The sequence below is a fragment of the Nannobrachium achirus genome (genome assembly GCF_963921795.1).
Source record: "Nannobrachium achirus genome assembly, chromosome: 16".
Taxonomy (NCBI): Eukaryota; Metazoa; Chordata; class Actinopteri; order Myctophiformes; family Myctophidae; genus Nannobrachium; species Nannobrachium achirus.
This window is the reverse complement of record NC_137823.1, coordinates 12,618,535-12,634,224: the sequence shown is the minus strand read 5'-3', so window position 1 is coordinate 12,634,224 and position 15,690 is coordinate 12,618,535. Positions and strand designations below refer to the sequence as shown.

General features: G+C 43.2%; 1 protein-coding gene across 1 annotated transcript in view; it reads left to right on the top strand.

The window, feature by feature from the left end:
* Positions 1-4,899: 4,899 nt before the first annotated feature.
* Positions 4,900-15,690, top strand: part of LOC308300792 (properdin-like) — a gene marked incomplete at its 3' end in the record, with an annotated part of 41,336 nt that continues 30,545 nt past the window's right edge. Inside the window, exons 1-2 of the mRNA XM_080744691.1 lie at positions 4,900-5,135; positions 9,942-10,112. Of these exons, the coding sequence (XP_080600817.1) occupies positions 4,955-5,135; positions 9,942-10,112 (352 nt within the window). The 5' untranslated portion in view covers positions 4,900-4,954. The remainder of the gene's footprint in view (positions 5,136-9,941; positions 10,113-15,690) is intronic.

The following is a 15,690-nucleotide window of genomic DNA, read 5'->3' as shown; positions in this document are numbered from 1 at the left end:
ATAACATAATTGATACAGCCTTTTTTCACTCTCAACCAAATCTCTTTGCCAAAAAATAGCCGATCTACAAGCTCACAATGTGTCCAAGTTCCACCCCTGGATAATGGATGTTGGGGATATTTTGATTATCAGGATGATAGCATAAATCACAATTTATTTGGTCACAGTAATCGTGATATGAAATGTTCATATCGTCCCATTCAGGACCACACATTAATATGTATAGGCCTACAGTAGGACCAAAAGTCCCCACAAGGAGGATATGAGAAATAGACGTTCCCTGAAGCTCACGAGAAGGTGGGGACTATTATTCCAAATGTGTCACAATTACACAAGATTGTTTTCAAAATGTTTAGCTCAGCTTGTAGATCAGCTGTTTCCCAATGAACCAAATAAAATATGTTTAGATGTGTTAGTTATCTAACACGTTATGAAGTTATTCCTCCTAGTTTTTCTAGGGAAGCCCATGGAACCTCCTCAAGGACCCCTGGGGGTCCCCAGACCCCACTTTGAGAACCACTGCTAGGAGCACAGCTAACTAACTCCACCTCCCCCAAAAGCGGGCATTCCGTGAAGGAACCAATCAATTGGCTCCAAACATGCTACAATAAAAATACGTCTAAACTCTGCCCTGAGACTGGGAGGTCAGGGTTCAATCCCCGGCCGGGTCGTACCAAAGATTATGAGAAATTGGAGCCAGTGCCTCCTGCTTGACACTCAGCATCAAGGGTTGGATTGGGGGGTCCCTGTGACATACTAGCGTCATGTCCGTGGGGGGGGGGGGGGGGGGGTACAGTACAGTACAGTACAGTACAGTACAGCAGGGGTTTTCAAAGTGGGAGACAGCAGTCCAGGGGTGCCGCGAGATCATTTGATGATATTTGGAATGTATTCCAATTATTACTTATTATAAATATTTATTTAGTATAATTTTAAACTTGAAGGACAGGGTAATTTTCAGTCAGTTCTAAGTCTATAACCAAAATGGCTATTATCTCGCAACATAATCATTAAAATATGCTATAAATATAAGGTGCTGGGAGTGAAAATGATGAATACAATGTAGGGGTGCCTCGGATGAAAAGAATATTTATAGGGGTGCCCCGAGCCAAAAAAGTTTGGAAACCCCTGCAGTACAGTACAGTACAGTACAGTACAGTACAGTACAGTACAGTACTTGTACATCAAGGGTCATTGACCTGAAAGATCTTGAAGACCTCTGACTTAAACCTATTCCATATTAGTTGAAAAAGAGTCCCTCAGGGCTCTATACTAGTATAGAGCTTGTTGTGAGCTTGTAGATCTGCTATTTTCTAACATTAGGCCCAGACAAGAGGACACTGTGTCCTGATTCGACTCCTCTATAGCCTTCTTGAACACACACACAGGCAGGCATGCACGCATACGCACGCACGCACACACGCACGCACGCACGCACACACACACACACACACACACACACACACACACACACACACACACACACACACACACACACACACACACACACACACACACACACATGCACGGTTACAGCAGAAGATCAATAATTAATGATTGACTTTGAATAAGAAAAACACTTTGATCAAATCCCACAAAAAGAGGGAAATATCACATAAAGTCATTAGAACAGCAAAAATGTTATATAAACATGAAACGTTGGCACAGAATTCACCATAAAGCAGGGAGATGAAGGGAGGTTTTGTAGGCCTAACATGGAAACGTGATTTAAAAGCAGCTTTTTCTGAACATAGACGTTTTCAGAAGTTTAAAGGATATCCATGCTGTCTGGCAGAAACCTCTTATCTCCATATGTTAAGTGTTTGTGTTTTTCATATTAATGTCATTTACTTGATCATTGTACAGAGTCACACAAAAGCATCAAAAGTAGCAGATCTACAAGCTCAAAGCGTGGAGTAATCAATGTGTTTTTGTAATTGTAGATCTCTGATACTTTTGATATTTTGTGCGGTGCTAACCGCTCCTACATCTGTCAAGTCAAGTCCATCCGTCTGTATGTCCGTCCCACAAAGCAGGGCATTGGCCAGGTTTCACTGGACGTTCAATGAAATTAACTCACAAAAGACACCGATCACTTCACTCTGGGTGTGATTTTTGAAAAAGAATCTTGAAAACGAACAGTTTGTAGTGGGGGTCCCTGCTTCATCTCTCTCTCATCTATACAATATGTAGTGGGGGTCCCTGCACAATAGGCATTGCAGGGCTGGGCCCCCACACAGTAGGCTGTGCAGGGCCGGACTGGGCCCCCACACAGTATGCGTTGCAGGGCCAGACTGGACCCCCACACACTAGGAGTTGCACGGCCGGACTGGGCCCCCACACAGTAGGTGGTGCAGGGCCGGCCTGGGCCCCTCACACAGTAGGTGGATCACTGCTGCAACGTAGCTGTGAGCGCCTGCGGAGCAGGCGCGATCTCTAGATGTGAGCGGCCCGAAGGCCCGCGAACTTCTAGTCTATACAATATGTAGTGGGGGCCCCTGCTTCATCTCTCATCTATACAAATGTAGTGGGGGTCCCTGCTTCATCTCTCTCTCATCTATACAATATGTAGTGGGGGTCCCTGCTTCATCTCTCTCTCATCTATACAATATGTAGTGGGGGCCCCTGCTTCATCTCTCATCTATACAATATGTAGTGGGGGTCCCTGCTTCATCTCTCTCTCAGCTAAGGGGTCATTGACCTGAAAGGGGTCATTGACCCCTCCAACACACACACACACACACACACACACACACACACACACACACACACACACACACACACACACACACACACACACACACACACACACAAGCTTAGACAGCACACAAGCTTAGACAGCTACGGATCAATAGTTAATGGTTGACTTTGAGACAAACTAATTTTACTTTAATCAAATCACTCAAAAACATGCTGATAGAAAGATAATAACCTGACATCCTATAGTTTGTATTGTTTCAATGTACAGATTATACTTGTTTTAATATCAGACTTTTTTAGACTGCTGGTAATGTTTGTAAAACACATGTCTTACTACAGACTCCTACTGACTCTGTCCAAACCTCACCTAGAGACAAAGATAAAGACATAAATAGCAACAATAAAATATCAACATAAAATGTTGGCACAGAATTCACCATGAAAGCAGGGAGATTAAGGGAGGTGATTTAAAAGAAAGCTTCTTTTTTTTCTGAACATAGACGTTTTCAGAAGTGATCTAAAGGATATCCATGCTGTCTGGCAGAAACCTCTTATCTCCAGTTTTGGACATAATGAGGTGATTTGCTAGGCTTTTTGTCCTCATGTGATCCTAATCCTAATTCTAATATCTGCTTCTTTTTGATGTTTTATGCAATGTTTCTCTGCAAATGGTTCTCGGCTAGCATTGGGTCCATGAGGGCATAGCAGACAGCCCCATGCCCACCACTAGCACTGGGCCCATGGGAGCATAGCAGACAGCCCCACGCCCACCACTAGCACTGGGTCCATGAGGGCATAGCAGACAGCCCCACGCCCACCACTAGCACTGGGTCCATGAGGGCATAGCAGACAGCCCCATGCCCACCACTAGCACTGGGCCCATGGGAGCATAGCAGACAGCCCCATGCCCACCACTAGCACTGGGTCCATGAGGGCATAGCAGACAGCCCCATGCCCACCACTAGCACTGGGTCCATGAGGGCATAGCAGACAGCCCCATGCCCACCACTAGCACTGGGTCCATGAGGGCATAGCAGACAGCCCCATGCCCACCACTAGCACTGGGCCCATGGGAGCATAGCAGACAGCCCCATGCCCACCACTAGCACTGGGTCCATGAGGGCATAGCAGACAGCCCCATGCCCACCACTAGCACTGGGTCCATGAGGGCATAGCAGACAGCCCCATGCCCACCACTAGCATTGGGTCCATGGGGGGCATTGCAGACAGCCCCATGCCCACCACTAGCACTGGGTCCATGAGGGCATATAGCAGACAGCCCCACGCCCACCACTAGCACTGGGTCCATGAGGGCATAGCAGACAGCCCCATGCCCACCGCTGTGTGGCACGTCTGCCCGGTGGGAAGAATTAAGAGCGGCGTAGGCCATCATCACTAAGCTACGTGCAGAGGGGACGGTTGACCTCCGACCTCCTCAGGTAATGGCTATGAGAGAACCCTGCAGCAGTGATGTTGCATTGAGGCTCTTGGCACCACGTGCAACCTGCCTGTAAACCTTCTCATCCTGCTAGCGGTCCTCTTGTAGCTCCTCCTGGGAGATACGGCTTGGATGCAGAGTGGGGAGGTGGGCCGTGGAGCCGCACAAGGTGCTGCACCGCTGTGTGGCCCGGTCGCCTGGAGAGGAGCATGTGGCGCCGGAGGGACACCTGTGGCATGTGGAGGACCCCACAGCAGAGAGGCTGCATTGGCGCCTTGGCTCCAAGTGCAGCCCCCTTGTATACTTCCCAAATTGACCATATTCACACGGCGGCCATCTTGCCATCCAAGTTAATGAAATGCCACCGCAGTTGCCACCCGGTTTAAATGCAAATTTCAAACATGCCGCCAGGTGAATATCGTCAATGTGGTTTCGCCCGCAGCGTTCTAGTGTAGCTCCCCCTGGGAGATACAACTAGATGCAGAGGGTGACTGGTTCCTCCCACCAACCTGAGTCTGAGCAGCAGAGCTGGGAGGTGTGTCGTGGAGCACAGTGGTTGTACACCGCTGTGTGGCACGACCGCCTCCCCCATTGGTGGCCTGGGGGAGGGGGAGGGGGGGGGGGGGGGGGCAGGTTTCACCTAAAATTTGCGCGAGCCACCGGGCGTGAAAGAGGGGAAGGGGGGGCAGGGCCTCGGCTACGCTAGCGCTGAAAACTGGAAATATGTCACTCCCCCCTGCAGGAACCAATCAATGTCAGTCTCTGAACATAAATAGGTGGTGTACTGCTAGTTGTCTTCAGAACCTGGGCTTCACCATGAAGGCTCTTCTGCTGTTGTTCCTGTTATGTGTGGTCAGGGCTGATGACCCCTGCTGGGGGATCAAAGAACTGCTCCTAGAGCTGAAGAGCAGCATGGAGGGGAGGCTGAGCACCATGGAGGAGAGGCTGAACACCATGGAAGGACATCTGAAGAGAAGCCTGGGAGGACAAGATTCAGGTTAGTTGTCCTTTAAGGTTACCTTCTAGTTTGTTTTTGTTGATGGGTAAGCAAGATGGCGGCACCCTGTAAACTACCGGCCAAACTGATGAACAAAAACTAACTTTTTTAACTACCAGAGTCGGTAAAACGGAAAAAAGAGGATAAGGAAAAGGAAGCCATGCCACAGGGTAAGTACACACGTTCAAACCCGATGTCAATGGAAGACGAAATGGAAGAGCTCTGTCAGACGTTAGGCTGTCCAAGGTGCTAAAACAGCTCAAGTCGTTATGAGTTTGTTGCAGAAGTACAACAACTTAAAGGGACAGTTCACCCCTGAGACAAAAACCCCGATTTGTAAGATCTTTGGGAGAAAAGGAACACAGTTCTGGATTCATTTTCGTGTTTAGTCTGTGTTTTATGAAATTGAGTCATAACACGATGAACCATGATGTGAAACGCGTCATCGTTCATTTGCGGAAAAACTACACCCCTTTCTCAGTCAGACAACGTCACCAGCCACACAGCCAGCCCACGGGGTGTCTCCCAAAGCGTTCGATCAGCCTTCTTCCCCCGCCTCGGTTGTACGCTAGCGTCTGTAAACACTCCAGTTCCTCTGAGCACGCCATGGAGGAAAACAACACTAAGGAACACTAACAGAAGTTGAAGTCTCCGGTGCAGAGAAAACAGGCTTGAATGCTGAAATCATTCAGCAACACCCGGCCTGGCCTGGATCATGGCTAACTTTAGAGTGAGTATGATTGCTGTAAACTTGCCAACTTGATGTGATAATCTAACGTGTATTACTTGAATTGCTTTAATCGTTAAAGCAATTCAAGTAATACACGTTAGATTATCACATCATTTATAAATCTCTCACATTAAAGTTTAATGTGAGAGATTTATAAAGTTAGGGTAGTATAGATTGTGTAGTTCAGTCTGTGTCCAAGACATTTCCAGTAGTCTGTTTAGTAATAGAGGTACATCAGTGGCTGCCAGACTAATACAATATAAAGTTAAACATAAATAGCAAGAACCCCAAAGTGACAATTATGAGTAACAGCAAAAATAGTAGATTACAACAGGAGAATAAACGTGTGGTGTCTAGTCTGTCAAGTTGTGTCAACAAGAACATTATTATTCATCAGGGAAAGCTGACAGAACATGGACACAGAGGCATTTATTTCTAAGCACAGGATTTATTTCTTGGCGGATTTCTCGTCTTCTTGGAGAGAAGAACAGCCTGGATGTTGGGCAGCACACCACCCTGAGTGATGGTCACTTCACCCTTGTTGACAACAGGCAGCTGGAGGTGACGGGGGATGATATGTAAATTCAACACATTCTTTCAAACAACTGGCCTTCTTGCCCTGGCATTTGTGCCCTAAAAAAACTAAAGAAAGAAAAAACACCAAAGGCCAAGTGACCTTGCCTCTAAAATGTGAAATTCCACCTACTACTGTATAATATATTAAGAAAGCCCAATGCTGACAACTGACCTGGACCAATAAAACCAAGTATAGAACACACACTTGCCGTGCTTTCCTAGAAATAACACAGAGGCATTCATAACATTCAGCCATAACTAAAACCCCTTTAAAGATGCTTCAGTTTCTTAGTAATATGTTTGACTTGTTACAGAGTGAGTCAATGAAGAAGCTGTATGCTTTCAAATAATTTATTGGATACAGTACACTTAATATAGCATGTATTGCAGAGAAAACTGTAACCATCCAGTATTACCGAGTATCTCTGAATGAAAGTAATAATACATTAAAGTTAAACCATCAACAAATTAAACGCTAGCATCCCTATTCATATGATAATACAATATCTTTTTGATCTACTCACTCAACACGTTGCGATGCCCACCCACAATGCGCCACGTGTTTGAGCTTGTAGATTTTGTATTTTTGCCTAATGTTTGCCTAAACCTAACCTAAACACCAACCTCAGTGGGGGTATTTTTGAATGGGGATGTTTCTAAGTGGGGGTGTTTCTGAATGGAGGTCTGCCCCCATTTTGGGCAAAGTGATTTGGTTTGAAGGGAGAAAAGAGCAGGAAAGTACAGAGCCAATGGTCAAATTGAATCTTTATAAATGTCCTAGTCAAAGTGTCAATTGATCAATAGGAACAATAAACTGAGCACTAAGCCATGCAATCTAACAATAGCCTACATCTTTTGTAGTATGTAATTGGTATGACCACGACGGGCTACATAGACATGCCACAGGGACATGCTTAAGAAAAGTCAGCTTGTATAAAATGTACAGTATTGTATAGACAGTAATAGAATCAACCTTTTAAATTGAGAGGGTAGGTGTCTCTTAAAAGAGCCTTTGTGGGGTTTGTACGTATGAAGTATGAAGCAGATGTATTTCTGGGTGGCTTTCTCTGTCTTCATGGGCAGCAGAACCGCCTGGATGTTGGGCAGCGATGGTCACTCCACCCAGCACCTTGTTGAGCTCCTCGTCGTTGCAAGAGGCAGCTGGGACACATTGTAATTTAACAGTAAAAAGTGTTTTTTATTGATTTATTTTGACAAAAATGGAGAACAGTACAATTGAAATGTAGTACAGTACAAGTACAGATAAACACCCTGCCTAAAAGGAACATCTCAAATAAAACCTTTTACATTTTTTTTTATTTTTTTTACGTTTAGAGCCCTCAGTATTTCATTCATGGACATTCATGGAGTGTAATCTCTTCAGAAGCATACTTAATTACAAGACAAATACAGTATGTTCAAATTAATTAAACCAAAAATAGTTAATGAGTCAACACCACATCTCTTTTCCAATAATAGTGGATCTGCAAGCTCACAATGTGTTATGGGCTTGTAGATCTGCTATTTTTGGCAAAGTGATTTGATGTTTAGGGGAAAAGAGCAAACACATGTCTAACACACTATAATGTGTAACTAAACAAATACTAAACAAATAATAAATTAAAATCAGTGATGACAGTGCAGTCAAACATGTCATCTATGAATAGTTTAATTTGCAACACAATTGTATTTATACTACTTGGGGTCATTGCTTCATCTCTGAGCCAAGGGGGTCCTGGCTTGAACCCTTGGCAATGCATGCAACAAGTCTGGCCATTGTTCTATCTCCAAAGCAACGGCGCTTGCCTTTAATAAAGTGTGTGCGTCATAACCATGTTATGTATGTTGCATCACATGTATAATGACTGTGTCTACGCTGTGTACAGTATGAGAGGACCTGACTAGACATTACAATCGTTATGAAACTGTACCTTTTTCTATGCAAACCTCTAATCGCTTGTTCTCGAGTAGCCTACAGCTGGACGACCAGCAGGGACGATTCCAAATTCTTCATTCTGTTTTGAACCACAGCACCAAGAAGTTCGAACCGGGTATTATTTTGTTCTTACAATACCTAATTCTAAGTTTTGTTTTGACCCCGTGGTCTGCTAAACAGATGTTAGGCTGTTCTGTGTTTTGCCAAGTCCTGTAAAAGACATGCTATTGGCCAATGCAGTCACTTTGCTTGGCTGTTGTGCCGAATGCTCACCCCAAAACATGATTTACAAGACTGTGGTGGCTCATGTTGGACAACTAAGGCATGTGTTAGTAGTAACAGATTCATGAAAAATAAATACACTTTTGACCGCAACAAATAGTATACAAAGTGATAGGCTTATGGGCTCCACTCTAAGCTATGAGGGCTTCTGGGTTCTGCTGGGGAAACTGGACAACATGAGCATTTCTGCCTAATACATTCCATAGACAGTCTTTTGGGATCAATACAAGACAGGTCTAATAAACCCCATGGACAGTCTTTTGGGATCAATATAAGTTGTAAAATGAGCCTGGATGTTATTTAAAGCGGAGTTGTCCTTTAAAAACTGTCTGTGGTGAGACACATAAGTGTGAGACGTTAAAATTACCCCAAACATGTTTGAATATGAAATGTATCTTTAAGAGGCAACATGCTTGTTAAAGTGACTTCTCCAAAAAGTTTTAAACTAAAAAAATAGCCGATCTACAAGCTCACAATTCACATTTTGTGAGCTTGTAGATCTGCCATTTCAAATAATTTTAAAGGACTAAAGAACTTGTTTACAACATGGGTTCATATTTTAGATTAATTAGAGAAAAGAAAAGATGAATGTTAAAAAAATGCATTTACTGCTTTCTATTGTTTTAGCCATTTTAATGATTATGTGTATTTAGAATATGCTGGCGATTTCTTTATTAGTCACACTTCTAGCCCCCTTAAGTCACATCTGCCATGAAAGATGATGGTGCATCTTGGGAATGGGCTTATTGTGTCTAAAATGTGATATTTAACATCTGGCAAGAAAAAGCATGATGAACATGTAAATCTTTTGAAAATAGCACATCTAAAAGCTCAAAATGTGTTGCATTGCGACACATTATGAGCTTGTAGATTGGTTATTTTCAAATGGCCGAAATGTATATAGGGTTAAAGTGGTTAATGTATTTGGACTAATAATCAGTCTACAAAATAACTAACCCTAACCCTTTCAAATAAATGGAGTGGAGTAAAAAAGTAACAATATTTGGATCTGAGATGTAGTGGAGTGGAAGTAAAACTATTGGAAATACTCAATTTAATTACAAATACGTCAAAATTGCAAGTAAATGTAGTTAGTTACATTACTCCACTGCTAGCTGCTGACCTATGGTGCTAGCAAAGTTTCTCCTGTGTAACTCAATGGCGATAGCATAGGTTTTAGGTTTTATTTTATAGGCTTAGGTTTTGTCAGTTCTATTTTATATTCTGTTATTGTGGTCAAATTGTCAACCAAATAGTGATTCTCTTTTCTTTTGTGCTCCAGTACACGGCAGCTATTCAGAGTGGATGGAGTGGGGACCATGCAATGTGTCCTGTGGTGCTGGAACCCAGAGCAGGCTGCGACAGTGTAACAATCCTCCACCCGCCAATGGAGGGCGCCACTGTGCAGGGGTAGACGCTGAGGAACGCAGCTGCCAGGGAAAACCATGTCCAGGTAAGCATCCTTTGAAGAGACACCATATACAGTAGCCTATACCTGCGTGATTACATCCAGGGGCATCACGGAGGAAGGGGGGGGGGGGGTTGGAGTGGGACTGAGTTACTAGGGCCCTACTTTAGCTATCGAAAAATATCGGATATACAAACAAGTGAAGAATTCTTTTCTGGGGGGTACCTGTAACTTAATATTTTGAGATGGGGGTCCGTGGCCAAATCATTTTGGGGGTCCTTCATATGAAAAGGTTTGAGCACCACAGACATAGAAACAAAGGTTTTTCAAAAAGAAGGATTTGAAATATTCAAAGATTTTCAAGATTAAAAAAAATAGCAAATCTACAAGCTCGCAGCGCGACACTTGGTGCTGCGCTGTGAGCTTGTATATCTGCTATTTTCCTTTTACATTTACTTGCAAACTTTAGCCCTATTTATACCGTGGTTATTTGAAAATAGCTCATCTACAAGCTCACAACGCGTCGCGTTGCGATGCAAAAATAGCCGATCTACAAAGCTCACAACGCCCCCACTATCATTTCAATGCAAGTGCTCAGTGGCGTTTTGAAGCAATGGCTACATGCTAGCATGTAGCTAATACAGGTGCATTCTGGGGGAAATTGGTCTCTACCTATAGACCAAAACGTCACGAACGACGTCACGAACGACGTCGACGTCCATTGAACCCTATTGTAGACCACAGCTTCAATGTTTACAAGCCTGGGGGCTTGGGCAGGCCGTGTGAAGGCAAGGCAGTGGAAGCCATGATATGTAGCGTCAGCCCCTGTCCTGGTGAGTCACATGACCCCAGCATCCATTCAATATATTCTAACAGTACACTGACTGTTAGATTGCTGTTTGAATTTGTGCTGGTGTTTTCTCCATTCATTCCTGGCTGCTGTCTATGTCTCTATTGAGTATATAATGTTTTATACAAATGAATAATAAATAGAACTAACATATATCATTACATTAAAAATGTAAACAGGAGTATAGAAAATTCATTTTAAAACCCAACTACAGTATTATGTCCTGCAGTGGATGTGAAGTGCATTGACAGACATTTTGAGATGGAGCATGACTGAAACTGTAAGGTGACAGACACTTCCCCTCCCCTCCCCTCCCCTCCCACTGGTGATACATAAACACAATGAAGATTGCAGTAGGCAAGTTTTCTTTCTATAGGGTGAAAACGGGATAGAGTTCAGTGGAGATGAGGGAGGTGCGCCGTCTTAGCATTCATCAGTGTCGGCAGATTAGCATTTCACCAGGTTAGCATTCACCAGCGTTAGTTTTACTGAGGTCAGGGTTAAGGTCAGGTTTAGGTGACACTTCACCGATGTGTAACCTTTCGGCACCTCTGCGTGGTCCAAGTGAACACAATGGAGCGCTCCCTACCTCAAGTTCAGCCAATCACAAGCTACAAAAATGAGTTTGGGGCGTGGTTATCCCGTGTTCACCCTAGAGAAAGTAAAGTCGCATGCAGGAGATCATACATTGTGTCTGTATATCAGTTTCTCTGTATGCATTGGTGTAAAGAACATTCACAAGTACTGTAGTGTACATAAGTATGTTTTTTTGCCTCTGAGATTTAGTGGAGTAGTAGTATAAAGCATCCACATTACACATTTACTCAGGCATTTTTGCCTGAATAAATGTATGGTGTAGAAAACACCATTGATACAATAAATGAATAGTTTTACCCTCACTCAACTACATCTCTGAGTACTATTTTTATTATTACAACTGTGTTGGAATTGATTATCAGTTCATTGTAAACCCATCAGTAAATCTCCTGTTTGATGTTTTTAGAGTCGTGTCCCAGTGGATGGACGAAGTTTGCAGACAAATGTTACTACAGAACTACTGAATATAAAACATGGCAGCAAAGCAGAGACTACTGTCTGAGTCAAGCAGCTGATCTGTTGGTCGTTAACAGTAGAGAAGAACAGGTTAGTGTGTGTGTGTGTGTGTGTGTGTGTGTGTGTGTGTGTGTGTGTGTGTGTGTGTGTGTGTGTGTGTGTGTGTGTGTGTGTGTGTGTGTGAGTGTGTGTGATTGCGTGCGTGTGTGTGTGTGTGTGTGTGTTTATTTTTTTATTTTTTTATTTTTATTTAACCTTTATTTAACCAGATAAAAACACATTGAGACATGATCTCTTTTACGAGTGTGACCTGGCCAAGAGGCAGAAATAAAAAATTACACAATCCTTGCTTATTTACAAGACATCACAACAAAAATAGAACATCCATGATACACAAACAGATACCTAAGAAATACAAAAAATACAAAATGTACACTAAATAATAAAACTAGTTTGCAATTCACAGGTAGCAGTACACGGCACGCACAGTGTACCCAATGTACCCAAAGGAAGAGATCACAGAGCAAATTAATTACAGATCTGAACAAGTACAAGCGTTTGTAGATCTATCTAGAGTGATTCTCTTAAAACTTCTCAAGGGAATTAACACAGCCAATTTGAGACTGGACTGAAGGTCATTCCATGACCAGGGGCCAAAAAAGGAGAGGCTTTTTTTGCCTCCCTCAGATGTAAATGTAGGTACTACACATCGTAACCAGGCATTTGATCTGAGATTTAGCCCATTCTTAACCAGTACAAATTTGGAGGAAATATAGAAAGGAATCTCCCCAAGTAACGCTTTGTATACAAAATTCAACCAATGTTGTAACCTGCGAGATGTCAATGAAGACCAATCAACTGCAGCATACAACATGCAGTGATGAGTCCTGAAAGGCGAATTTGTTATGAATCTCAGAGCTGCGTGATAAAGAGGATCTAATTTGGCCAAAGTGGAGGCACAAGCAAACCTATAAATGGTGTCCCCATAATCCAGCTGGGACAAGAACAAACCATTTACCAATCGTTTACGGGAGGAGCGAGCAAAACAGGCCTTCAGCCTGTAGAAAAAACCTAAAGTGAATTTAAGCTTCTTTCCTAGAGCATCAATATGAAATTTAAAGTTGAGATGTTTATCCAACCAGAAACCTAGATATTTATAACGCTCCACCCATTCAATGGGGGTACCATCTAGAGTGGAGATATTTAATGTTATTGGATACTCTCTTGGAGTGAACAACACAGCCTTTGTTTTGTTACCATTTAACAACAATTTGTTTCTTCTCAATTCATGCTGCAGTGAGATGAAATCAGACGACAAATCATTTACAGCCAACTCAAGCGTAGGCGCACAGGTGTACAGAACCGTGTCGTCCGCATACATATGGTACCTAGAGTGCTTTGACTTACTGCAGATATTGTTAATGTACAAAAGAAAGAGTAAAGGACCCAATATAGAGCCCTGAGGGACACCCTTCTCCAGAGCAACTTTATCCGACACGATGTCACCCAGTTTAACACATTGCGAGCGACCCATCAAATAACTGGAAAACCAACCAATCGCATTTTGGCCCATGCCAATATTCGCGAGCGTCTTTAACAATATGGGCAAATCCACAGTATCGAAAGCCTTGGATAGGTCGATAAACAAGGCTGCGCAGACATAAGAATCTTCCCAGGCTGCTTTGATGTCATCTAAGACAGTGAGGCAAGCCGTAACGGTACTATGCTTTGATCTAAACCCAGACTGCATGGTGTTTAGGATCTTATAATGCTCAAGAAATTGGTTAACTTGAACAGATACCTGCGCTTCCAGGATTTTAGCTAGAGCAGAAAGATTAGAAATTGGCCTATAGTTATTTACATCAAGGGGATCACCTGCCTTGAGGAGGGGGGAAACATGCGCTTGCTTCCACACCAAAGGAATATTCTGAGAAGTTAATGAAAGATTAAATATATCAGTTATAGGTTGGGCTAAAACTGTCGCAGCTATTCTCAGAAGATAGGGATCGAGACCATCTGGTCCTGGAGCCTTTTGTGTGTGTCTGCCATGGGCATGTATGTAGGGCTATTCAGACAGACTCTGTGGTGTGTGTGTGTGTGTGTGTGTGTGTGTGTGTGTGTGTGTGTGTGTGTGTGTGTGTGTGAACGCACGCATCCCATTCATTTCCATATGAGGCTTGCGTGTCTGTCCATCTAGTACGATACGGCAAAGTTCACTCTGATGTCTCGCATCAGACGGACTGACAAGAACTGATCTAATTTGAATGAAGTTCATCTCAACCGACTTTATTCAAATCTTGTCCATCTGTGAGCTCTTGAAGCCAATGAAAGCAGTGCTGCTCTGTGTGTAGGTGTGGCTGTGGGGAATGACAGGGAAGTGATCCAACAGAGTGACTGTCAATCAACAACAGCCGTCGTGGACTGGAGGCAGACAGAATTGCACTCTATGCACTTATAGTCCAGGAATTTTAATAAAACCCTGGGAATAAATTCCTTAATACCAAACAATTTCTTCACCAATGTGTTCGTAAAGGTGTCTAGTAACATATCTAACAATTAAGGATTGAAAGTCTCATTCACTTACTATACACTGTACTATAAGGGAAAAAATCACTCCCAAAAATATGCTATAAGGAGCATGTTAGGGGTCTAACTAGGTGTTTTTAATTATTCTGAATCGATTGCAAGCATTTGTTTTGCACGAAAAACATTTATTGGGCCAAAATCAGACGCAAAAAAACGATGGTTTAGTGATAATCATCACTTTTCACAAGGTGTATGGGGTCCATTTTTGGCCCAAGGAATGTTTTTCGTGGAAAACAAATGCTTGCAATGGATTCAGAATAATTAAAAACACTAGTTAGACCCCTCACATGGTAAGGAATTTATTCCCAGATTTGACAGGTATTCTGCAAATTTTCCCTGACTATTAGACTGCTCATCCACGGAGTTGGTGTGAACAGCCTTTCAGTCTCTCTGAGTCTGTGTGGCTGTGCATGGCTGCGTGCATGTGTGTGTTGGCTGCATGCATGTGTTTGTATGAGTGTGAACGCGGTTTCACACCAACTCCGTGGACGCGCGGTCTAAGAGCATAGAACGCAATTCTGTCCGTAATTCTGTCCATAATTCTGACGGTAGCCAGGCTTACTCATCTGCGAAAAGAAAAGCCTGGTTACGACCATAGGCTGAAACGGCATATAGAATGGTGCTACTTCCGCCGGAAGAATTTCACAGGATGTTATTGTTTTTTCACAGTGTGTCATATTCCCCGCCGGCAAAGAAAAACTGTTCTACTTCTCCCAACCCTTTGGTTGCGCTCGTAATGAATAATATCAAAACAAAAACATGGTTTCTGACTTTTCTGAGAAAGTTACACCTATTAAGAGTGAGTTAAGAGTTACAATCTATTTATTTTGTTTCGCTGGCGAATGTAAACAGACCTGCACTGCGTGACGTAACTTCCCTTAACCACAGCACTTCCACCACTTCAGTAATGCCGTTTACATCGCCTATTATGGCCAGGCTGCACAGCCTGCACCTACACACAGAGCAGCACTGTTTTCATTGGCTTCAAGAGCTCACAGATAGACAAGATTTGAATAAAGTCGGTTGAGATGAACTTCACTTCAAATTAGATCAGTCCTTGTCAGTCCGTCTGATGCGTGCGATCAGCGCAACATTTACCGTATCGCATTAGACGGACTGCCTCGCAACCCTCCA